The sequence below is a fragment of the Amblyomma mixtum genome, chromosome 8 (genome assembly GCF_055824585.1).
Source record: "Amblyomma mixtum isolate Tamu chromosome 8, ASM5582458v1, whole genome shotgun sequence".
NCBI classification, from domain to species: domain Eukaryota; kingdom Metazoa; phylum Arthropoda; class Arachnida; order Ixodida; family Ixodidae; genus Amblyomma; species Amblyomma mixtum.
The window spans coordinates 10,396,901-10,423,901 of record NC_143019.1 but is presented as its reverse complement, the minus strand read 5'-3'; the positions used below and the strand labels follow the sequence as shown (position 1 = coordinate 10,423,901).

The following is a 27,001-nucleotide window of genomic DNA, read 5'->3' as shown; positions in this document are numbered from 1 at the left end:
TCCACTTACCCGTGGGACGCAAAGCTACGGGGGGTATTATGACCTTGAGAGCGCGTAAATAAAAGTACATACTCTACAGTCAGATACAACTCAAGAACGAAGCGGCTCTTCCTCGTCAAAGGAGCCCCCCCCCCTTCCAGCCAATGGCGTCGGCCGATTCTCAGGACCCTGCTAGCGTGACAATGCAGGGACTGGCAGGTGAAAGGGGACAGTCTACTCCCTCCGTGGTCGGGGATAGCCACCTCATTGCGTTGTCCCGCCGCTCCCTGTATTGCAACGCTAGCAGGTTCATGACAACGGGCCGACGCCATTGGCTGGAAGTGGTTCCTTCGACGGGGAAAAGCCGCTTCCCTCTCGAGTTGTACCCGACTATAAAAGCGAGTCTGGCTGTGTGCACGTACGTACCCGAGAGGGGCGAGCTGTCGGAGCGGGGGTACTCGACGGGTATGATGGTGACGCAGTTCTGCGTCATGTAGTTCTCGCAGGGGTGGTGCTCCTGCTGCGGGGGCTGCTGCTGGTGGTGGTGCTTCATCATGCTGGTCTCTTCTTCGTCGCTGCTTCCGCTGCTGCTGCTGTCGTCGGGGACCAGATCGCGCATCGAGACCAAGCGGGTCCGCAGCTGCACGGAGCCGTACATCACTCATAAGGCTGGGAACAGTATATGGCAATGAAATAGAGGCGGGCACGAGGGGAATGCATGCATGCAATTCGCTTCGAAGTCAGACGGGTATGCACAGTTACGCTGGAACAAGCGTATACAGCGCAACCGGGTGAGTACGATGCAGCATGGGTGGAACAGACAGCAGGCGAACAAATATGAGGGACACCAAGAGACAAGGGTGCGTGCATTAAAGGAACATACACACTAAAGATGAATGCGTATATTTGGGGTAAATTACAAAAGTGTGCGCGCTAGAGGTCAGCTTTACTCCCTTTTTACTGCTTTCTGTTTAGAGTGTAGCGTAAGGCTAGTAACACTGAGCGCAATGGGTGCATGTGTGACCGAACGTGAGCAGCCAAAATTACTCGGGGAAAGTCATCCTTCGGATGTAAGGACGATTACTGAGCGCGTATCGGAAGTGCAGGAGCGGAACTGAATATCCAGAGAAATATGCATGTATTGCTACCTAGACAGATAACTAGCGTAGATGGGCGAAATGTGATTCCTGAAAAAAATTATCATAGAAGAACAGTACTATTTGTTACTGGAAAAACTCAAGCCCTACGATTCTGAACAGTAAATCCCTATAGAACCGACCGTGCACACAGAACGGGGGGTCTGAGGGGCGAACTCCGTCAACGACCACTAAAGGTTCTCTAGCTGCTCAGTATAAGCATCACGCACATACAAACGCACGGCCACGTCTCAGCCGCAGAACCACATGGCCGCCAAGCCACGTATACCGGGCGGCTCGCGAGGCAAGCGCGGTGGTCACGTGTGTCCACTGAACAGCGCACGCACCCTGTATCCTTAACGCCGTACAACGTGTTAAATTCCAGTGTTCAATAGCAAATGATCTTGAGACAATTATGCCTGGCGTATACGGCAGATAAAGCTTAACGGTTTAAACTCTTATAACGAAACGGTTTATACGAAATGATGGATATAACGAAGGAATGAGTATTCATTTTGGAAGCTCGTCAACACAGGCTATAACAAAGCAATGGCTAAAACGAAGTTGAAGGGTACCGGCGATTACTTCGTTATAGCCGTAGCTTCGTTATAGCTCGAGTTCACCAAGCTTCCTAGCAGAATCGTCATTCATTCGTTATATCCATCATTTCGTTATAACGAGGTTCAACTATCTGCTTTGTTCTTTTCTCCCCGCACAGGGGAGCTCGCGGAAATAACGTCCGCCGAGTTCAAAGCCACGCGCTCTATCTGTTGAACGATGCGGCCCCGCCTCGTAGAAAGGAACATTCCAATTATTTATAGCATACCTAAGGGGCGCAACGTATATATACAGTTCTAAATTAGGAAACCGCGGCCCACGATATCGCCCCACACAAACGAACGGAAAGGGAAAACAAACAAAAAATACGGCACCATGAAAAGCTCCGACTCGAGAAAGGGAGGAAAAAACGACGCAGGGACCATCGTTTGACCCGTGACGGCACAACAAAAGAGGATTCCTTTCGCAGCCAGACAATAAATGCGAAACCCGCCGCCGGCCGTCCAGCTCGTGCGCTCCGCAGTTCCTTTGAGGCCACAAAGGAAACAAACTCCCAGTGTACACGGTGGTCGTGACACAACGTCCCCGCCCCCAGAGCGACTTGTCCGTCCCGTGCCGTTCCAAAAAGGTGCAGACCATGACTTGGTGCCGGCACAGTGTGTGATATATACTGAGCCGCTTCCTCCGTTCCACGTAGATTTCCAAGAACGTCCTTCTGTTGGATTCTCCTTCGAGTTCCTTTCTCATTTTTTTTTGGCGGAGGGGCCAGCAACGAATAAAAACCAGGAATGTTGCCGTCGACCGAGAGTGTAAACGCAGGAGAATCGATGTGTGCGCAGTAGAAGTCGAACCAAAAAAACGACCTTCAACTTTCGCTCAACAATTATTTCGCTGTAACCGTACAATGCCTTTTTTGAAGTGATCGCGTCTTTAGGCGCATAAATAATCGCAAGGCCGTCCACGTTTCGAGTGCAAAGACTGCATTTCTCAGCACATTTGGTCATTTCTCGTCACGACACCCAGCTGGGGGTTGGAGTGGTCTACCACCCCATCAACATCATTCATTCCAAGAACGCATTGCACGCCATCATCACCTTAGCAGATATGTCAATTCCTCATGCACTACTACCCCACACCTCATATCCGAAATGGACAGAGATGCGGTCAGTAAATCAGAGAAGTACGCGTTTTTACATGGTTCGAACCCGTCAACATCGTGCGCACTTTTACAAGTACATTTAACATATATGAATTATCCGCACTAAGAGTTCTTCGGCGCGTACACTGTCACAGAACCAGCTACTCCCCAGGTTGCACACGTAAAGGTTGCACACGCGGCTTGCAGCGTCATTCCGCGGTTTTTAACGGCTGCCTCCGAGACTCCCGGTCGGCCACTGAGCCGCGCGCCGCTGCAAGTACCATACCGTTGCAGTCACGAAGATCAGAAAGATCAGAGCTGGACTAGTTAGCGCAAAACCCTTACTGCGCCTCCGTTGGTGTTCTTCGTTACACGTATTGAAGGGCGAAAAAGAAAAAAGGACGCGTAGCTACTTTTACTGCCAGTCACGAAACGTCCACCAAACGCCATTTTCGAATGGGAGGAGGGGGGGGGGACCGACCGAGTTCCCGGCGCATAAGACATTATACGCTGTTAACCTACCAACAAAACACGAAGACCCGAACACGGCAGTGCAAACGTACACCGCCTTAAAGCTGAGTGGACACATAACCCCTCTAGGCATCTCCCACGTCAGCGCAGCAAAGACGTATACTACACACACTCCGTAACACGGCAAAGCGAAGGCTATCGCTCATACAACAACTAGCGCCGACTGACAGAGGCACGTATGGGACGCATTATTCGCGGCCCCTATTAGACTACACCGTGCACACTTCATTATCCGCTTTCGCAAGCTTCCGCAGTTCGCGGCGCCGCAAAACTATACGGCCAGGCAGCAACGCTCGCATATACATCTGGGTCAGCAGCCAACACCGCCCCAGGGACAGAACCCCCTAGGGGAGAGAAACGCCGCTAAGACAATGGACCGCGACAACCCGGCCACTGTCCACGAATGCGGGCGCGGCGCCGTTGGGGATGAACGGCTGAAACAGGAAGGAAGGAGGGTGGGACATAGGAAGCCAGGAAAGGCCGGGGGGGGGGGGGGGGGGGGGAGAGAGGGTAAGTGAAAGTGTCCCCAGGCAACACGAGCAGCTATGCACCAATCCACCGAAGAGTGTTTATATGTAGTACGCATATACGCGCCTTCCTACTCTGCGGGAACACGTAACCCCCGCCGGCGTTCGCCACGACACGGACAAAGGTTCGCCAGCTGTCATTATGAGAGCGACAACCGGCCGCCGCGACGAGAAACAACAGGACAAACTACGTCGAAGAACGATCACTACCACCACCAACAACAACAAAAACAACAACCACCGAGATAATAAGTGACTCGAAGCGATCGGGCAGAACGCCGCCGTCGCCACATTCACAAAACGCAACGGACAAAACTATCACACTGAGCAATTATTTTATTTTTCTTCCTTTGTTCCGCGCTTGGAAGTGGTGTGCGCGTGTCATTTTAAACGGGGCCGGGTCCCGGCTAGACGGTGGATTGTGCAAGGACGCCGTGTAGTAGTACTGAAATTACGAGAGGTGTTTGGGGGGGTAACCGACGTGTCATTAAACGCCAAGTGCCCCCCTCCCGCTATGCGCATAATTACCCTGTTCGAACGGCTCTACAGTATATTTGATTCAGCGAAGTCCAACAAGGACACTTTAGGCGTTTCGGAAAGAGCGTTTGCGCGGTTGTCCTATATCACGACAGGCGTGCAAATTAGCGACCCCAAGGAGGGCAGAATACTGTCGGTCGGAAGACACACAAAAACATAAGCAACCCGCGGTACTCTTATACATCAGTCTATACATATACGCCTATACTATATATTTTATCTAATACTCTCAACCCTAATTTCAAGGTCATCACACGGAAGGAAAAATGCGTACAGGATAGCAAAAAAAAAAAAAAAGTTCAGCAGCCCGATATGCAAAAGGAATCAATGACATTCAAATACACGTACATTCCGAGAGATTTCATTTATAGACATAGTCATTAATGACATTCACATATTCACTACATATATATGCAATCCACTATATATATGCATAAATAGAGCCTTACATAGATGGCCATCATGAGAGACGTGAGGAGTGGAATTCGCTCGGCTTCGAGATACGGACCACTACATACTATACGTGCGGTTCGTTCGGCGAGCGCGCCGAAAAAACAAATCTCGGCGAAAACGACCGTCGTCGTACGTGGGTGCCTCGCCCTCATCGAAATTCGACCTTCACGGCCGCCGGTGTATTCGAAATTCCGAGGCCTCGTATAGCGCTCGGCACTGCGCGGCAGCTGTGACGACGATCGCAGATATCGTCCGCGATTACATACACACCCGCGCCACGGTGCGGACTCTTGTCAAAGGCGGTCAGCTATGCCGTACGAGATATTTGCACGGCGTTCGATAACGGAGAGCTTGGGCACGCATTTTTTCAAGGGCCTCAAAGTTCAGCACAGTTTCACGCAGTTATGTCAAGCCGATAAAAAAAAAAGGTGTGTGTGTGTGTGTGTGTGTGTGTGTGTGTGTGTGTGTGTGTGTGTGTGTGTGTGTGTGTGTGTGTGTGTGTGTGTGTGTGCGTGGGGGGGGGGGGGTGCGGCCGTTTATCCAGCACGTGGATTCTGGGAGGTTCAGACTTGCATTCGGCTGGAGAAGCACGCCATCTTCTGCATGAAAAACTTCCGCGAGTGCTACATTCATTAAAAAACAAAGGAATATTCCTCGTCACCACGCGCTGAAGCGTACGAAACATGCTAAACAAATAAAAAAAAGACAGTTTCGAACACTTCAATTTCGCGTACAGTATACAAGTTCCATCATCATCATCATCCTGGCTCCTCCCACTGCAGGGCAAAGGCCTCTCCCATGTTTCTCCAATTAACCCTGCCCTTCGCCAGTTGCGGCCACCGTATCCCTGCAAATTTCTTTATCTCATAAGCCCACCTAACTTTCTGCCGTCCCCTGCTACGTTTGTCTTCTATTGGAATACACTCCGTTACCCTTAAGGACCAGCGGTTATCTTGCCTTCGCATTGCATTCCCTGCCCCAAGCCCACTTCTTCCTCTTGATTTCAACTAGGATGTCATTAACCCGCGTTTGTTCTCTCACCCACTCCGCCCGCTTCCGATCTCTTAACGTTTCACACAAGAATAACGCTATACAAGTACCGCTTCGTCTTAAAGGGCAACAATTCAAGGATTCGAATCTACTTAGGCTTCAGGTAAAGCACGCAAAGTGTTTTTCCGCTAGCATTTATTAAAACAGTGACGTAATCGAAGATCAAAATTTGCGCTTCTCCTCACACCACCGGAGAACTTCCATGTGCCGCCACGGAAGGTAAGGTCTCAAATTTGCGCTGCCGCAGACCATAAATTACTGGGTTGTCCTCACTTTGTATAGCTAGCCCGCAGCAGCAAGTTGTGCACTGTGCAACCACCGCATAAAAGCGTATGTGCGCGGATGACGCGAGTATCACGAAACCTCTCAATGCAGTAAGCGTTGGGAAGTTCATGCCGTATTCGGCGATAGGTAAAAAGAAAGAAAAAAACTATTTCCCGCACCTACAAGTAGTGCGCAAAGCGCGACATTTCAACAATTAAACACGTATAGTCCGCGGACTGTATACCGGAAATTACAGTACCTGAGAAAAGCGACGCATTGCGAGCGACTCGCACTTTTTGGCAACGTGAAACGTGCTATTTGAATTTTAGATATGCACAAAAATAGTACAACAGCGGTTTCTGAAAAATTACAGTTGCAAAAAAAATAGTCATGTACATGCACCAACCGCTATAGCTGCCAGCATAGCATGTTGGATATCAAACGCGGCGGTCGAATTTCGGTGGTGGCGAAATTCTAGGGGCCAGTGTACTGTGCGATGTCCGTGCACGTTAAAGAACCCCAGGTGGTCGAAATTTCCGGAGCCCTTCACTACGGCGTCCCCCATAGTCTCAGTCGCTTTGGGACGTTAAACCCCATAAAACCAAACCAAATGTTACGGCAATAGTTCACGCGATGCCCGACGTGGTTCGCCAGGGTGGAAAGTGCTGAAGAGCTCATTATTTTCGAAGCACGCAAGGAGCGGCCGCCGACACTTCGGAATGCCCTCACTAACTACGAAAATGGCACTACTTCCGAGTTTCTTCAGACACTGAACAAATTCCGAATCTCCAGTCTCGTCGTGATCATCGTCATCGGTCGGGATCTTCGCCTAATACCTTTAGTTATCCGTGCCCAGTCAAGGGCACCGGATTTCAGCGAACTTCCTATCTCAGCGACATCCTGAAAGTCCAACAAGGACTAGTAGGGCGTGCACGCAGGGCAGCTACCCTCAGCGGAGCCCTGGACTAGGGGAACAGACCCTGATGATAAGATGGAAGACTCCATCTGAAGCCACAAAAAAATATTGTAAAATAGAGCGAATAAACGTTTTCCACCACCACCACCCCTCCACTCGACTCTTGGTCGCACCCGAGCAAGTTTCCGTTCCCTGAATAAAATTATCCCAGCTTAATTACGTTTACTCAAGTTAGCGTCGAAGTAAAGAACTCCCATACTGGTCGCCATTCGCAGCGGCACAGAGGTAGCAGCGACACTTGTTGACATGGATACAGTGTAGATCGCACTTAGCGGGAACGCCTCAGCACGTGGCACTGCGGATCGCGAAGCGCCGGCAGCAGGAGCCTCACATGTGACAGCGCGCCAGCCACGCATAGAACCACGCACTCCAGCGTTCCCGCTAACTGCGGTCCACACTGTGTATATACCCCCCATTCACATAACACCGCAGGAACTTCCGGCCTACCTCGACAGAAATTTTGTTAGCCAGCTGGCGAGAGCGGGAGTTTCCTGCTTCGACATACGACACCGACGTCGCAAGATTGTACTGCTGACTGTCCCTGAAGAAATTCACTTTCGGCTATAGTTAACGCACCTTAATTATAACCGGGATAAGCAGCAACAGGTGTAGACAAAGCACATGCGAAAGGCGCTACGAACAAACGCATGATTCTTGGAAGAGGTACAGCCTTTGTCAAAAGTTTGGAGCCCAGGGGGTTTTCGTTTGAGCCACACTGTCTGGTTCGCAATGCATCTCGAACACTCCAAATTTCCTGGAGGTAAGAAGATTTCTGATCCTGCCTCCCATGAACAGTAACACTTCCACGAATGCTACACAGGAGTCCCAAACAAGACTTGGAATCTAAGCAAACCTCCTGGGCTCAAAACTTTTGACGAAGACTGTACATGTGAACATTCAAGACTGAATCCGGAAACCTTCCACAGAACAGAGAAAAAAAAATCCAGTTATTGTATCAGTGCTGCTTCACTGTTCGTTTTGGACCGAGCATGACTTGCTAATTCGAGTTTCACAAGCGCCTTTCTGCATACCTAAACTCAGAGTGCCGCGGACAGCATACAGTAGGTGAGTGCGTCTGTTAGAAGAAACAGCCGGTATAGCTGCGGTTGTATTCGTTGCCTTCTGCGTGTCTTCTTACTTTCTTCGCGCTAACCCCGTTTCAAGTTAACATGCCTGGCTTCGAGCGACCGCCGACAACACCGCCCCGGTTTTTACACCCGCAACACGAACTGGCTTGTCTTTTAACATCGCCCGGACGACGTTACGGAGGACAGCCCGTACACTACTACACGACCGAGCAAAACCATAAGCGGCGCCTCCAGCCACGGAGGAGGACGAATAAGCGAGGTCACGTCGGGCACGAACAACGCCCGGGCCCCAATTTGTGCCGGCCGTGAAAAAAGGGCGGCTGCACGGCGGACCCTTCGAGGGCACACAACAGCGACAGGACGCCGGGGGCGCTTCCAGGAGGGACACGTTGGAGCCGTCGGATATACAACTCAACAACGAAGCGGCGCTTTTTCCCGTCACAGGACCCCATTCCATCCAATGGCGTCGGCCGATTCTTATGAACCTGATAGCGTGACTATGCAGGGAGTGGCAGACGAAAGGGGTTACTCTTCTCCCTGCAATATGTCACCCTAGCAGGGTCATGATAATCGGCCGACGCCACTGGCTGGAAGTGGGTCCCCTTGGATGGGTAAAGGCCGCTTCGTTCTTGAGTTGTCTCTGACTGTAGTTTCCCATTGGAGACGTATGGAGGTCTAGTATGATTTCAGAACAGAGCTTTCGAACGAATCCCCTCTTCCCCACGCCCGTCTTTTAAAGTCGTTACCCGCTGGACGTACAGGAGGAGGCGAAAACAAGGCGAAAACGTTCCGAAGGTCGGCAATAAAGCGGCCGGCGTATGCAAAGTTGAAAACGTGCCAGTGTGTCCACAAGGTTGCGTGACCAATCAAAGCACCATGGGTTCTATATACGTTTGGCTGTAATGATTCCTGCGCTTTCAAGAGACCTGTGAGTGAGTGCGGGCAATAGTAACGCGAAGGGGAACACTTGGCACTGAAAGAGAAATCCTATTCTTACTCGCGCATTGTGCTTGAAAAGAGGCTGAAGCGATCGTTCGTTTGATATGTATATATATTATCTTGCACTCACTCATGTATGACGAGTAACAGCACGGTAGCATGCTATTGTCGGATACAACTCAAGAACGAAGCGACAAATGCCCCAGCCAATGGCGTAGGCCGATTCTAATGATGCCGTGGTTAATCTTCTTGAACCAGCTAGCGTGGCATCCGAGGGGGTGGAAGATTAAAGGGAATTAAACACGACTTAATCGGATTAACCGCGGTGTCACGAAAATCGCTCGACGCCATTGGCTGGAAGGTCTCCTTCGAGGGATATCTGCCGCCTTGTTCTTGAGTTGTATCTCACCATAGTAATACAGTTGAACCTCGTTATAACGAAGTTGTAGGGGCCTGGCGATTACTTCCTTATAGCCGTAGCTTCGTTATAGCCAGTGTTGACCTAGGTTCCAAGGGGAATCGTCATTCCTTCGTTATATCCATTATTTTGTTACAAGTATGTCCCACTTCATGTTGCTCCCAAAAGTCTTGAAGGGCAGTCAGCGAGGCGTGAGAACTGTTTCCGGATTCTCAAGGTATATATAGACACATAACGCAACGTTCACAATACACAGTACGATCCAATGCGAGGGACAATCAACAGCCGATTGACAGTGTCTCATCGAATAAGCTTCGCGGCCGAAGTAAAAAGGACTTTGGCTTAGCACTTCCTGAACACAGCCTGATCTGTTGTACTTGATATACTGCATCCTGACGTAATTGCGTGACCGAAGACTTGGCATATCGCCCGATATCGGCTCTAGGTCACGCACTACGCAACAAGTTAACGAGGTCACGTACACGTGTCCTCGGTGAAATACAAAACGCGCGTATACGACGAATACAGGTACCGTCTCTGCATCCGCGACAGCACAGCTCCCTTCCAACCGACTTCAGTTGCCAACCTAAACGCGTATCAAACATAGGCGAGGCGTTAGCAACAGCTGTACCACGCACCGCGCGGAAACAGGTGTGCGCGTGCTTTTTAGCTTCCCGCGCACTGAGTCACGCCGCTTACGTGCAAGTTGTCCGTCGATCCGACGGTGCGTACTCCGAACAATGTCGTCCGCAGGCCGGTGGACACGACTCCGCAAGTTGACACGACCCGACGCAATGGCAAGCCTCGGAGCGTCGATCTTACGGGGACTCCCAATGACCGGGACAGGTGCCTTCAAGGACAGGCCAGCACAGGAAACGACGTTGATCCCGAGGACGAACTCCGCCTTCGACGCTCACCAAATAAACTTCCACGATGCGGAAGAAACTACGTTTCTGGGTCAAGTTGTTCCGGATGCTTTCTACCTGGACCCGTCCAGAGCAGGGACGTCCACCAAGTGAGACGGGGCCTACAGTCTTCCAACGTTCACAACTCCCCTGCTGGTCGAATTCAGAGCGGGCAAAAGCCCTTCGTTGCGAGACCAACAGCTGTATCTTCCAATGTCCAGTCTCGTAGCCGCGGCGCCCAAAGGACGGCAGTCCGTCAGGAAACGCAGCGCGGCGCCGCTGAATCCGGACGGTAGACACCGTCGTTGTTGCCAAGAGGCCCACAGCCAAGTCTCCTTCGCGATGCTAGGCGTCTTCTTCGCAGCCTCCCGACCACAGCACGGCAAGCAGTACAGATCGGCACCGATTGCAGCACCTCAGAAGGCTCGACGAGCCGCCTATGCGCCGCCTCGAGTAGCAGTCCACTCCTCGGAACCTTCTGCCCAACAAACAGATGCGCACCTCACACAGTACAACAGCGGCTGGGCCGCCGAGAGACGTGACGACCGAAGCCCGCCGCAATCACCGCCAACTCCGCCTAGCGCGGGCGGCGGCCGCCGTCAAAACGCCAAGCGACGGGAGAGGGGGAAAACGCGAGCAGCAGTATTAAAACAGATGGTCGAGAAGGGGGACGGGGGGAGAGAGAGAGAACAGCGCCCGGGCTGCACGCGTGTATTTGATGCGGAGAGAATGAGCAGCACGCGGGCCAGCTCCTCGTGACGGCGAAAACGTTCGGACCTCTCTCCTCGGCGAAGCCTGGGAGAGTGGGAGACGGGGATAAAGGGGAAGGGCACATAACGGCGGTTTTCTTTTAAATGCCGGTGGTGGAAAGAAGGGGTCAAAAAGAGGAAGAGGCGCACAGCGCGGGAGAAAACAAAAGTGGCCTTCGCCTCGCTACGCCAGCCGTTGCTCCCGAGAGGAAGAGAAGGAGGTGGTGGGAGAGAAAGAGGAAAGAGAGAGAGCGCTGGCTTTCGGGGGGCCGACGGCTGCGGAAGGAACCGACGCGACGACTCCCCAGGACCACAGCGCGGAAGAGGGCGTCGCCGTCGGACAGATAGCGAGAGCGGTTTTCCACAGCGGTGCAGACGGGGGCGATCGGAAAGCGATCGAAATTCGAAGCCAGGAGCTGGAGCAACAGGTGGGCAGAGGTGGCACGCGAGAGGGTTAATGGGTGAGCGAGGGAGGGAAATTAAGAGTCACGAGTGGTGGACACGGAGTAGCACGCAAGTCGGAAAAGCGCAGGGAAGAAGGAGCAACGACCAGGAGCCAAGAGCGGACAGTGGCCGGGAGAGGGTGGTGGTGGTTCCAAGTGCCAGCTGAGAGTTGTCCGGCGGGAAAGGCGGCAGAGGGGCTGCTGGAGAAAGGGACCTAAGACGAGCCGCGCATCAACCCAGAAGCCGGGGGCTGCGCACGAGGCAGAAGCGACGTTTAAACGAAGGGTATGACCGCTGACCTGTACGCCAAACGGCCGCCCCACCCTAGACAGGCGCTACCCAATAACAAAAATATACGGGTCACCAACTCTGCTCCTGCAGACCGAGCAGAGCAGCGCGATTCATTTTCAACCACCACCATTTCACATTACTCGAGGCAAAAGGGAAGGGGTGGGGACTCCTCTCGTTTCAACCGCTTAGGAGCTAGTTAGCTCACTAAGTAGTGGCCCAAGTCCGCTGTGGCCTGTGCGTTTCTGACGAAGAGTGTCACACGGAAGAGCTTGCGAGTTTTCACACAAGCACGAGCAGCATCGGGGGCTTCCGGACCCGTTTGATGCGCTTAACCACAGCATGCTACGATGCGCACATAAGCTGCTGGTGCAGCGAGAAAGTTCACGAACGAGGTAAGTTCAAGCCGGGTTCCAAGACTTTTTTAAAAGGCTTGCGAGCGCAGGAGAGAAAACAGTGGGGATCCTAAGCTCACGTTGAGAAAAACGGAACAAAAGAACGGTGCGTGACCCCTTAAATCACCGCCCTCCGCTTCTGATCAGACATTTTATTCTGTCGTCTAAGTAGTTTACGCACGGCCCCGATAAAGAAAATCACCCCGGTTTACAACTGAGGGAACACTAATACTCACTGTTTTTGCGGGCGTGTATAAAATTTCCAACAAAGTGCAATGCCAGTTTGAAAGTAGTAACATCGAAACACCGGGATTTTTTTTTCTCTCCGGCCAGGACAGCACGGCCCTTGACACCGACCATATAGCTTGCGCTACAATCAGCGGAACACCGGCGATCACCCCTCCAAATTATAGATGCCCGTGTTCTGTGCGATGTCAGTGCACATTAAAAAACTCCAAGTGGTCGAAATTTCCGGAGCCCTCCACTACGGCGTCCCTCGTAGCCTGAGTCGCCTTGGGACGTTAAACACACATAAACCAAACCAAACTAAACCTCCAAATACTGCGAGGCAATTCGCTCCTGGCAGTATCCACACATTCTGCGACTGGTCACAGGTTCAAACCACCGTCGCGTTTGATTCTGTCACAAATCCGTGCTCGAGATATCCCCCATTTCAAGCGAAATCTGGCGCGCTCCACCGTTCCAGTCTTATACCACGGGTGAGCGCTCAGTACTAACTGCAACGCAATAGCATGGACTTTTATTGCAATTTTGCACTTCAAAACACTTGAATGCACCGCGACAACTGCCGAATCTTGCGACTGGAAGCTAGACGCACAAAAATTTTTCCGATCGCCAGGCTCCCATGCATTGTATAGTGGAGGGAGCTCTGAGCACATCTTGCTTGTTGCAAGTTATACTGAGCGCGACTGCATGCAAGGAAGACTTCACAGCTGTCCAGGTGCCACAAAACTGTAACCATAGCGTTTCGTTATTAAACACGTTTTTTCTCTCCCTCTCTTCAACTAAGGCTGATTAATCTGGGCTCTCGCGTGTCCACATTACCCGCAGGCTTAGGCAGGCTAGGGCCATAAATGAAGATAAGCATTCGTAAATTAACAAACTGCAATAAGGCTGAATTTAAATTTGAATGAACGCAGCCATGTATTTATTAACTGAAATAGGCTCATGAGCAGCTTGATGGCCACAGAAAGGCCAGTAATTTTGACAAGTGCAAGCTGGAGTAAGCTGCAGAAGAAAGAACAGAAAAAAAAAGAGTGCTTCCTTACAACCTATACGTATACGTGGCTCGACATATACAGGGTGTTTCACGTAACATGATCCAAGGATTAAAGACAGGTAGTGCACCAGCTGAGGTGTCCACCGACAAGTGAGACAGTTACTGCGGCGCGGTTGAGTAGTCCACCGAGAAGTGAGACAGTTACTGCGCAATTTTATTTGCTAAAAAACAAATATCAGGTGCTTATTAAATGAAATAGGCTCATGAGCAGCCTGATGGCACAGAAAAGCCAGTACTTTTTACAAGTGCAACCTGGAGTAAGCTACTGCGTCCTTAGCGACTTATATGCATACACGGCTCGAAATGTACAGGGTGTTTCACGTAGCATGAACCAAGGATTAAAGCCCGGCGCCTCATCACCCTCATCTGGACGCCAGCACATGCTGGCCTCCCTGGCAACGAGGAGGCTCATTCCCTAGCCCGAGGTCTCACATTCCGGGCAGGAGTCGAGCCCCCTCAACGAGCCTCGGAGCGCCTGCTCTCCTTCCGTGATATTCTCACGTACTACCGAGACAAACGAAGGGAATACGCACCCCCAGCTCCATCCCTCACCATACCGCAGGCTGCACATTGGCGACAACTACAAACCCGAACTGCTCCATACCCAATACTGCTGCATGCCCGATACCCAGACCAATTCCCGTCATCATGCAAACTTTGCGGCAAACCAGGAGACTTCTTACACACCCTCCTCACATGCCCCACCTTCCCTCATCCCCCATCACCAACCGCGGCGGAGTCTTACTGGGAGTCTCTTCTGACCAGCTCGTCCGCTCAAGACCAGCGCCGGATCATCTCCAGCGCTCACAGTAGGATTGCGCTCCAGGGGCTATCCTTCGCGTTGTAAGGGTGCCTCCTCCTCACATTGAGGAGGCATCCAAGTGCCATGTAGGGGGCTTCGCCCCCACGATTTACATCATTGGCAATAAAAGTTTCCACCACCACCTTAAAGACAGGTAGTGCACCAGTTGAGGTGTCCACCAACAAGTGAGACAGTTACTGCAGAGCTGTTGAGGTGTCCACCGAGAAGTGAGACAGTTACCGCGCCACTTTGTTTTCTAAAAAAACAATTTTCAGGTGCGTCTACGCTTCTCGGAGTGCCAAGAGAAGCGCCGAGGCCTAGAAAGAGTGACGGTCTAAGAAAGGAAAAAAAAAAATGCCGAGGGAGGACAAAAACGTGCGACATTCCAATTCCGTCTCCGCTTCGTCCACACGGCAGGAGAGCCTTGTTTCCTTTTTCTGCTCCGCTCGGTCGCTTTCAAGAGCGGCAAAACGTGCGAACTTGAAAGAAAGAAAGAAAGAAAGAAAGAAAGAAAGAAAGAAAGAAAGAAAGAAAGAAAGAAAGAAAGAAAGAAAAAAAAATGTCGCGCACGCACACACAAGTCCCGTAGCCACCTTCTTTTCGTGCACAATTCAAAGGAAGAAGCGTGTAGGCCGACAGCGGCGCACATTTCACGCTCGGCGGTTGGAGCAGTTGCGTGCAGCACGGCGAAGGAGAGCGGCAGGAGTTCCGACGCGCGGGTTCTGACGTGCCGCGCGCCACAGCCTACGAGAGGGGCACTTATTCTAGTTTGCGGGCCCCACCTTTGACAACTATGCGTTAAATGGTTCATGGCTCAAGACTTCCCACTTCGGGAGTCACGTGACTGCGTTGCAAACAGATTTAGCCGGATCCCCTCACACCAGCCTGGTCCCCATCGGGCTTCATCCAAGTTGGAGGCAGACAGCTTTTCAATCGTATACACGCAGGGAGAAGAAGAGATAGACGGCAGCTGTCCCAGACACGGAACTATTGTCCCCTGTCGGGACAGTACTAATAAGGGACAATACTCCCTTATTGGGACGATGATCCCAAATACAAAATCACTGTGATAAAAAAAAATACAGCAGACCATCGTTCATTCATTAAACTCCACATAACTTGGTCAAGTTCTCGGTTCCCTCTAAGTTCCGAGTTCTCGAAATTACAGTGTACAAAGTTCTCTATGGCGAGCAGTTCCCACTGCGTTATTTATCTCACGAACATGGCGCTCCGTTTCATTCAGTGCACAACAATCATCAGCTGTTAAGTGGAAAGTTAGAAGGTTCGTAACCAATTAACAATCACTAATACGGTTGAAAAAGTTATCCATCCCCCCTGGCAGTATGACAGAATCACAAAAGCGGTGTCCTGCACTTACTTACAAAGCACTGTCACAAAAAAAATAATAATTAAAAACCCGCATACAGAGTTAAATGAAACACCCTGCACACTGCACGGATCTTCGCCGGACGAAACACACAGGCACAAAAGCGCCGAGGAGGCGGTCGACCCGGAGCCAGAAACGGTCGGGCGACGCGGCTTCCCTGTACAGCTTGCTTTTCCTCTTTTTTTTAACCTGCACGGCAGACGACGTTTTGTCCAGGGCGAAAGATACACGAGACGGACAGGACACAAAACTAACAAAGAGGAGGAAAAATAGTAAACTCAAGTTAGCCTAACCACAACGGTTGCGGCTGCCCTGAAAGGAAGCACCGAAGCGAGAAGCCCGCTAACACAGTATTCGAACGCTTCAAGGCGAAAATACCCGTACTCGATGGCGATACACATACGGGGTGTCCCACCTAAGACTTCACACAACTTTTAAAAATAGGGTTTTTTAAGTTAGAAGAGCGCTTTTTAGGCATAGCACTGTCATCGGTGTAGTACATCAGAATACAGCGAAGACGTGCTAACTAGCAGGCTGGTTAACTAATATTGAATAGTGAACTTTATAACTATTACAGTTAAGTCTCTTTAGTTATTCAGAGGCGGGTACCCCACCGTAGCTGATACCCATATCAGTTTTTAGAATCTCGAAAACGCGGTTACCCTCGGTGCTGTGGCCCAACAAATTTTGGCTATTTCGACGAGTTATGTGCACCAGAGAGGGTGCTTTGCCTGCAAACACCTCGAAAGCGCATGTATTTTGGCTCGACATAGCAAAATTTGTCGGGCCACAGCGCCGAGGGTAACCGCGTTTTCGAAATGATAAAAATTGATATGGATAATACTTACGGTGGGGTATCCGCCTCTGAATAATTAAGAAGCCTTACAATTACAGTTAGAATGCTAACTCTTCAATACCAGTTAACCCAGCCTGCTAGTTAGCATGTCTTGGCTGCATTATGTACACCCTCCCACTTTTTTAACCTGAACGCACGAGCGTCGACTGCCCAGTGCAGCGGTGCCGAGGCGAAGCATAGCGGGAATAGGGGGAGGGAACGAGCATGCGCGCTGATCGTGCCGCTGCAGCTAGCGTCGTCTGCTTGGCTGTTCTGCTGCGTGCGAAGCAACCCCTGCGAAGCAGGTTTAGTGGCAGAGTTCTGCAATTTTGGTTCGTGTTCTATCTGCTGTGTGTTTGTGACTCCGGGCTGGCGGAAACGCGTAGCGTTCCAAGCATGACTACAGGCACTGGCTGCATTTGCCGGCAGCGCCTCGAGAGCGTTTGCTTTAGCGAAATTAACGCGGCTCTAGCGAGGATCCCCTTCAGTCACTTTTTTGTATGTAACGATTGCAACTCCAAACGTTTGCTCTTTTCAGAATCACCCGCGCTAAAGGCAGCGGTTAAAAACAATTGCTCTCAGCTTCTTGGGGAAGGGGTTGCTTCGCACTAATCAGAATAGCCTAGCAGACGACCCTTAGTCCAGCAGCACGAATTGTGGGCGTGCCGTTGCACTCGCTCGCTTTCTCCTCTCCTTCTTCTTCCGGTGCCGCAGCGCCGGGCAGTCGACGCTCGCGCGTTCAGGTTAAAAAAGTGGGAGGGTGTACTACACCGATGACAGTACTATGGTGAAAAAAGCGCTCTTCTAACTAAAAAAAAACAAAAAAAAAACATTTTTAGAGATGGTGTAAAGTCTTAGGCGAAGCACCCTGTATATGCTAGACAAATATACAACGTACGAGGGTCTCTGTTCCACCCGAGGGCGTACAAAGCTTCACGTTCTTGTTGGCTATCTACACGTGGGATTAGTCTCGCGTTAAATCTCCCGACTCCACCACCTAATAACAATAACTACACTGTGTCTACCGCAGTCGCACATGCGATAATCCTCGCTCACACCGCGAGCCAACTTTCATCGGCTCAACCGAATGCGGAAGCCCGACGCATAAATAACAAAACAACAACAACAAAACACGGCGCACATAAATCCGGACGCCGTCCGCACACGACACTTTCGAGTGCGCGAAGAGCCCACGCAAACTTCGCTCGGCGAGAGAAGCACTTGCACGCGACGATTACAATCGCACGGCCCCAATCTCCCTCTCCCATCTCCACCTCCGTTCGGTGCACCCACGTGTGGCGCAAAAGCCTCCCAAGAGGAGCTCATTACAGAGCGCGGGGCATTCACGCGATACGCTCGAGAAGACGCGCGCTCACACGCAATGCATGCGCAGTGAAAGGCGCTCGCAATCACCCCCCCCCCCCCCCCCCCCCCAACATGCCCCTGGGCCATGGTAGTTATTACTTTTCCATAAATAGACAGAAAGTAAAAGAAAATGGAAACCTAGATTGGGCAGTAATCATATTTTTTTCTTCTCTGGATAAAAGGGGGGCAAAGCGCGAGATTGTCAACGCAACGCTGGGCATGGCACAATCAAAACAAGAGGCGGAGATTCAAGAGATAAGAATCGCTCTGTGTGTGTGCATACGCGCCAGTCGAGCGTGCAAAGGACGGGACAGGAAGTGCTGTTTGGCGACTGCGGAAGAAGACGCTTCATCTGTCCCCCTTCCCACTCAACTCTGACTGCCACGCCCCCTCTGTGACGGCAATCAAATTAAAAAAAAACCTGGAAGAGACATTAAGGCCCTCATGCGCCAAGCTCAAGGTATAGAATAAGTTTCCTCTAGAATGTTTACAAATGAGAAATATTATCGATGGTGTAGATGGCCTAAAAGGTTGTACTGTCTAGTAATGACAGAGAAGAAATTCGGAAATGGCTAATTGCAAAAGTCTTAAAAAAGGCCAGGTAGCCTCAGCGGCTATCCCCGGCTGGACAACCAATCAAATAAAAAGCCTCAGCCTTCTCCTAAGGAATGAAAAAGTGGCTGAGGTGTACCATGCAATAAAGAGAGCCCATGGTTCAACATTCACAGTTTTTCGAGCACGCCTGCTTCTTTCAAAAAAGTTAGAAATAGAAGGTATGTTAACAATGGCAACATCATGTAAGAGCAGTGTTGGATGAAAAGGAATGCATTCGTTATAAAACTGACTTAGGTGCTTTTTTCTTAGTTTTTCCAGTTTCACACGGGGGAACAAAATATGATTAACCGTAAGTTCATCTCCGCATTCTTCGCAAACAGCACGAAGTTGTGCGTAAGGTACGTGTTACCTATTCGGAGACGGCATAAGATCACTTCCTTGAAATGTTCCTGGAACACACACGACTTAAATTCACCTAAAAGCGGTTTTACCAAGTGTAGTTTATTATTTACTTCACTGTAGCAAGCCGACTGCCACTTTTATTCCTTACTTTCCTTAGGGTACGAGGTGACAGCTTTGACGGGTTTAGCGCCCATATATACAGCAGTGGTCATCCTCTACATTCGTAGATCCCTGGGAGTCCTCATGCCGCTCCTGACGCAGTGATGCAGCGGTCAAGCGATGAGCCAGTATACCGCGCGATGACAGGTGCTCCCAGCGGTGGGCCCTCTGCGACCCAGGTTGCACAATAATTAACTGAACTACCACCTGCGACGGTGGGCAGGTTGTGACGGCGCCACAAGGTCACGTGACCCTGCTTCGCCGGGGATGTTTCGCTCACAACGCCGACGCCGGATTTTCAGCACAACGGAAGCCTTATACGCTATCGCGTTAAAATCACCGCAAGCTAAGGAATAGTAATGATAATTAAGGAACGGTTGGAGGACTAAGTACCGCAAAAGACTACTCTGCGGAGCAGCGCTACGACACAGAGTAGCTGAGAGTAATTAACACATCCAAACTCCACCTTCAAGGGCATAATGCCGTCGGTATATAGGGAGTATTCAATGACGTCACAGCGGCCGCCATTTTGCTGTTTGCGGAGCATTGCGAAAGGCTGCGGGCGTGGCTAATGGAGTTATAACCTCCTGCTTCAACCTGCACTGCTGAAGCTACGCGCTGGACAATAAAATGGCGCCCGTGACGTCACGTGAATACCGCCTATACCATCCTTACAACTAATTCGTATAACGATAAAGGAATTGCCGTTGCAAGTAACCATCCTTACAACCACCGAGAGGCAAGCGCTGCGGCCGGAATCCGATGCGCTTTCGAATCGCGGGCAAATACTGCCGCTAATTATCTCTTCAAGGACAATGGAGGGCTGTCACTCAATCAGCACAAATCTTATCGATCTTGGTTTTCCTCGAAGCTGAATGACTATAGGAGATAGAAAGATTCCCGAACTATAAAACCGACAAACTGAAATGCACACCGCCACGAACGATTTCTCTCAACGAAGTCAGTAGGAAATCTCGTAAAACTCCGTTCCAACTGGGCCGGCTCCGAGAACATCCGGGCCCTATCTTAACTGTCCCCTATCCGCCGCTTTCTGTTGTTCGAACAAAGCCAGTGCCTCAATGCTATCTCGTTTTTATTTTCTCCCTAATCACACGTCGCCTACATCTACAGGCATTAAAAAAAAAAAAAAGGAACAGAGGTATGGGTTATTCATGACTCACGTATAGGAACTTCATAGCGATTCCACAGTCCTCTCCCTTACAATTTTTTTACAGCCTACAGACTGTCCACAGACTTCTGTCTATAAAGTCTATAGACTATCTAGAAACAAATCCTAGAGAACGATCCATAGACAATACAAATGCTACAGACAGTCTACAGACAATCTATAGATTCATGCCACACACTTTTAGTAGACCTTTGTCTATAGACTATGAATAGACAAAAAGAAATGTCCATAGGAAAGCAGTAGAGTCTACAAAAAGTCTATAGACTGTCTACAGGCCATTTTTATAAAGGTAGCACGGTAACTACTGGCAGCACTACGGCGAAACGAAAGCTCCTCGAAAGCAGTGGTCAAAGAAGACGTCTTATACGCTCTTCCTCCCCACTACTGGCGCGCGAACCTCGGAGAACCTATTTATTCCGCAAACTAAAACGGACGCATCTCTTTAGCGCAGCGCATCCGGGTGAACCCTCACAGCCGCATTCCACCGCTTGCCGTCCCAGCAGGCGGGCGCCATCTTCGACGCTAACCGTCACCAAAAGACCCGCGTTAACTAACTGGGCGATAATCGAGCGCGCGGAGCTGTGTAGGGGCCAGTTTCGTCCCTCGGAAACTGCGCGCTGCATAGCAACGGCACTGACACGCGCGCCTCCAAAGGACCTGTTAACAGTTCCCATCGTCTTCCCGCAGCCTCACAACGGCAAAACGAGGCGCTAAACTGACTTCCATTTCCTTCCTGCAACAACGCCACTACACACACTAGCGCGCGCATCAGATGGTACTACGTAACCTAAACGCGCCCAGACTCCGAGTTTCCTCGTGTTATTTTTTTCGTTCATTTTTTTTCTTTTCTCGAGCCAACACATCGTAGACACGCCTTCCAGCTTGCGTCGGCGGCGCGTCCAAAGGGGTCAACCATTCACCAAAGTACCCCCCCCCCCCCAAAAAAAAAAAAAAAAAAAAAAAGTGGTCGCTGTACCAAAACCCGCCCTCGCACAACCGGCCATCGAAGGAACACGGGTTATATACAGCGCGGGGAAACAATGCAAGCACCACTCCACCCGTACAGCTGGAGGCGGATAGTAACGAATCGTCGAAAGAAACAAATAAAAAAAAGAGCTAAGATTCTCACGGCAAAAAGGAAGACAAGACGAACAGCCAACCCGCCTTTCGGAAGTAACGAACACACACGAACGGAGTATGACAGCCCCCCCCCCCCCCCCCCTTCCCTCCCTCTCCCTTTCAACGTTTTCTTCCCAAACCGCGTAGTAGCGTATACGTCGAGAGCGAACCACAACGTATAAGAAGTCGCCACAACCGCACCATCAGCGAGAGTAAAGCATCGCCACAACCAGCAAGCAGCCTAGCCCCGATTGTTCGCGCCAAGACAAGAACGGACGACGGGACAATGGCGATGAAAGGGGGCGCGCGCGTGCCGAAAGCAAAAGAAATGACGGCGACCGAAGAGTCTGCCGCGTACGGCCTACTGGCAAAAACAATACAAAAAAAAAAGAAAACACTGAATTGCAAGACGGCAGAGCTAAGAAGAAAACAAAAACAAAAGAGCAAAGATGACCGCGCGGGCTTCTAGGCGCGCGCACACACACGGAGACTCTGCGCCCCAACCGGACCGCACTAACACTCACACGTGTACGTAAGAAGTGCTAGCAAGAGGTGCTGCGGGAGGCAGGTGGGGGGGGGGGGGGGGGGGGGGTTGTCCGGCACTGCGCGCGCACTTTCCTGGTGCGCGCTTCCCAAATCGGAAACACACACTAGTAGCAGCAGGGGCGAAGAAGCAGTCCGACGACAGTGGGCCATGTTGGCGCATCCGCGCGCCGAGAAGCGGCACACGCTTTTTTTGAGGTCATCAGCAGAGGAGAGCTGTACGCGCTTTCGCTGCGCCTGCGGATGCGTATACGTGTACACCTTCTCGGCGCCATACGCAGACACACTATACAGATCTCGGAAGAAGCCCCTGACATTCGTGTAGTATACGTCCTGGCGGAGGAGACACCCGGCGTCCGCTGGAAGGAAGACGCTTGTCCCGCGCGTCAAATATATATATTTCTTCTTAAACGAGGACGTCTATACGAGGCGACTTCGGCATCACAAAAGATCCGTCCCCGCTTAGCACGCAACGAGTAGAAGGAAGCCATTGGAGAGAGCGTATCAGGAAGCCTCCGCCTTGATCATCCGACGGGCGTATCCGAGTGTGCATACGTATTACGCATCATATATACGGACCCAGCCCGAAAGAAATTAGTACGGGAGAGACGGAAAAAAAACTTCACAGCCCCCATGACCGTATACGGCCCAGGGAAGCTGGACGCAGATTTTGGTGGTCCGCGCAAGCGCTATATATATGGTGCGATTTCGGACCAGTGAACCGAACACTCGGGGCGAACCATTAACGTCCACATCCAGCACTCTCACGACAAGTGAAGCCGGTTGTGCTCACCGCAATCTGTGCGCCGCAAATTACGTAGCAGTGAGCTTCGGACCTTCGAACGTTTGGCAGTGTCAGCTCAGCAGGCGTTTGGCCGGCGGGGGTTTTGTTTACATCCTGTATATAGCTTTTCATAGGTACAAACAGTTCAATCTTTTTCCCAGCTCTTTCCGGCTTTGCCTCGCGCGCTTGAAAGTTTTGCTTTTTGTTGTTGCTGTTGTTTCCCATCACTTCCCGGCTTTTTCGTACGCATTCACCCATTTTTCGGGCGCGGGGGTTACAAACAGGTCACCTAAAGCGGCGTACGAAAGTAAAAAAAAAAAGATATACTCTAAAAGGTGCCAAACGTGAAGGCTTTCGAACAGGCGCTCAGCATTTTCGGGAAATGCGCCTGTCGATCCACTTTCCTCTCTGCACGGGGAAAGGAACTGCGAGGTACATACGGTGCCCAAAGTGGGGCCTTCCAAACCGCCACACGGAAGACCAGTGGGCGGAAGCGTAGCATGCCTACTTGGTATCTGGAACCAGGCGAACCAGTTACAAAATATGCGGCCTCTACGAGACTTTTCCGGAGGTCGAAGTGAATGCAAACTACACGTAACATACACGGCGACGAAAGTGAGCCAACCACTTACGCCACTGCCACCTCGTGTTTGACAAGCGCCCCCCGCATTGATATGCTGGCTTTATATAGAATATATCGCACACACGCAGTACGTTATACATGCAGGCACTCAGCGCAACCTTATACGGTGTGTGTCACAGGCCGTGTTGACCCTGCTTCTAAGGGGAATCGTCATTCCTTCGTTATGTCCATTATTTCGTTAGAACGAGGTTCGACTTATATCTAACACGGTAGGCAGGATACTTACATGACCACCGCGTTCGAAAGCTGATTCCCAAGTTAAACAGATGTTTGGGTAAAGGAGCCAAATGAGCGGGAAAAAATAAATTAAGTGTGGAATGATTATTCTTCAGTTTAAGTCTTGTGAAGTAAAAATTTTCTACAGCCGTGCTGGTCTTTGTACCTTTACGTTTCAAACACGCCTCGTAAATCACTTTGTTATACCCGTGCCACACGGACAGATTTAATGCCATTAAGTGCTTACCACCTTAAGTTTTAATGGAATTCGTGCGGTTCCACACGCATAAATTTAATGGCATTAGCCTTACTGCCATTCGCGACCTACTGAGTTCGCCACAACTCAGTCGAACGTGCAATGCGTACTCTCGTTCCCATTCCACACGCAGAAAAGCATGCATACTTATTTGTAACAACTTCCTAACCAGTAGGAAATGGTTAATTCTTAACTTTCAGTCAGATGAGGCATCTATACCGCATTTTCGATCCGAAGAGCGTCATTTTAACCAGCCTTATTGACAGGTACTCTCGACTTGGGTGCTGACATGCGAGTCTATGGCTACTTTTCCGACTTGTAAAGCTGGAACAGCCGTATTTTCTGGAAAATCGTTTTTATATTACATTTGAACAACATTCCCCATATAATGTGCTCATTAGTAAGCGCCAGCAATTTGTTGATTTCGAAGGGCACCATTCCCACGTCCTCTCTGTCAATTCTGGTGTCCCGCAGGGCAGCGTCCTAGGCCCTCTTCTTTTCTTAATTTATGTAAACGAATTAACCTCCGTCATACATGAAAGCATCAGTATTAGATTATTTGCGGATGACTGCTTGCTCTTCAAGGCTGTTAAAAATATCAATGATCAGGCTGTGCTTAATGAAAGTCTTAATGCTGTTTCCAGTTGGTGTGATCGCTGGGATATGAAACTGAATCCTGATAAAACTGTTTTCATGCGTATCACAAACAAAAAGTCTCCTCTTGCTCACCAGTACACTATCAAGCAGATCCCCATAACTCAAACTGACTCTTTTAAATATTTGGGTGTAACGATTACAGAACATTTAAGCTGGTGCGCTCATATTGACAATATCTGCTCCTCCGCGCGCCGCAAACTCGGCCAGTTAAGACACAGACTCAAATATAGCCCCTCCCATGTAAAGCTTCTGGCCTACAACACACTGATCAAATCTAGATTTCAGTACGCATGCGAGGTTTGGGACCCTTTCACTAAAAAAGACATTAGCAAACTTGAACGGATTCAAAGATCAGCAGTTCGCTTCATATATAACCGGTACCGACGACATGACTCCCCATCTGAATTAATTAGAATCAACAAGATCAAACCCTTAGAGTACTGGAGAAAACTAGCAAGAATTAAATTCCTCTTTAAACTCTACCATTCTCAGTTCCGCCTTGACCCTTCATTGTATGTGAAACCTTCAACAACTAGAGTAACAAGGCATTGCCATCTGCATAAATTATCTCCTTTGTTTGCCCGCACCAATAACTTTAAATATTCTTTCTTTCCTCGAACTATAGCAGAATGGAACAACCTACCCCCTCATGTGTTTGTACCCGAAAATGTGCTTTCCGCCATTGAACAAGTACTTGACCGTTAACTATTGTTTGTTGTTTGTTGCGACTTGTTTTATTTTCATGCTCCGTATCGCTTCTACTGCATTCTGCTGTTGGCGTCGTCTTCTGCTGGTCGTCGGAGTTCTCTGTATGTTTATCCCACTCCTGCTTGGGCCTTAACGGCCTGCAGTATTGTATAAATAAATAAAATAAATAAATAAATAAATTATATTCAGATGAAACTTCTGACTGCCTTGAAAGCGTTATCATCATCATCACTTTCGATAGTGGCATTAGATGTGGACGTGTAGCACCAACTCCGAAAATAATGGCATTAACATACTTAAGGCATTATAGCATTTACTGCCATTTCTTGTGAGCGTGTGGCACGGGTATTAGTCCGATCAGCGCGTAAAAACGTCAGAGAGCGTGCTCTGTGCACTGACAAGTACTACGCGCAAGTTCTAACAGTATGCGGCAAAACATGTAGCGGTCCGCGGCTATCTGCTTTTCAGTATCCCGCGCGAGTGTTCGAGCGCCGTGCGTTTTGCCCTCCAAGAAAGAAAGAAAGAAAGAACTGCACTTTTCCAGCATGTCAAAATATCGGCATCGCCAAGCAGAATCTCAATATCTTTCACTACTTATTTGCAGCAAGCGAGGGGACCGCTTTCCGGATCCTTCTACACTGTTTTCACACGCGTCTTCAGCAGCCGCAGACAACGGCAATCGAGCATAAGCTACTCTCGCAAAAAAAAAAAACAAAAACAAAAAAAAACAGAAGTTTGAGATCACTGCGGCGACCCGCATTAGAGCAGTGCGAAAGCAAAACGTCCACACACTATATCAAGGAACGTGGCTGTTCTGACGCCCACGTACTATATCGACGTCCATGTTGACGTCCACAAACTATATCGACGTCCACGACTATTTTGACGTCTTAGTGCATTTTTCGCCTATAATTAAGCAATTGCATCTCATCGACCAAATTTTTCCCCCAGCAATATTTTATCATACACTATCTCACACAAATACATTTTCACACATTTATCTTCAGAGAATGATGAAATCGCGCGGACAAAATTGCAGAGGCTCGGACAAAATTGCGGACGCTTTTTGCTGACGCGACAGAGCCATCTAATGCTAGAAAGCATTAATACAAAATGAAAGTGCAGCCCCACAAACCACTGTATTTCAAACGACGCTATAGCCGGATATAAGTCAAGAAAAAAACAGCTTTTCCCGTCACAGATCCCTTTCCAGCCGATTAGCCCATTATCGCTATCCAAACAGCTGCCATCCGTGAACACTGGATCTGAATTAACACCGGAACCCAAGTGAAAACCAAGCTGCTGGCGAACCTAATCCGCATTTGTCCTAACTGCGCAAATCGACTATCATTTTTTTTTTTTCTGTCATTCGTGGCTCGTTTGAATCACGCTGACCAGTACTCTTTTCCTCTATTATTGCCCACAACAGTGGCATTTCTTTTTATCGTTTACCTGTACACAACGTTGAGTTTTGTTTAACCCGTTGGCCCTCCTTAGCGTGCAGCTTAAAATAACGCATTTGGGAGGAGTGGTATAGCGAGGCTTTCGTGCGCCAGATGTCTTCCCCGTCTATGCAGCCGTGAAGTGGGCTGAATGGGAGGGGAGGTTGCGTCACCGCCTGTTAATTGCGCGCCGCGATTAGTTCGCCCGGAATGCGGCCGGGCCAATGCGGGGGGCTGCGTGGGAGCGCCTACTCGCGCCGCTAA

The 27,001-nt window shown here is 50.1% G+C and overlaps 1 protein-coding gene across 2 annotated transcripts in view; it reads right to left on the bottom strand.

Annotated features, from left to right (window-relative positions):
- LOC149331295 (FERM domain-containing protein 8-like) overlaps positions 1-27,001 on the bottom strand; it is a 78,044-nt gene that overhangs the window by 24,194 nt on the left and 26,849 nt on the right. For both annotated transcript variants that reach the window (XM_089556437.1, XM_089556436.1), the window contains one exon: positions 406-619. In XM_089556437.1, coding sequence (XP_089412563.1) covers positions 406-598 — 193 coding nt within the window. In that variant the 5' untranslated portion in view covers positions 599-619. The remainder of the gene's footprint in view (positions 1-405; positions 620-27,001) is intronic.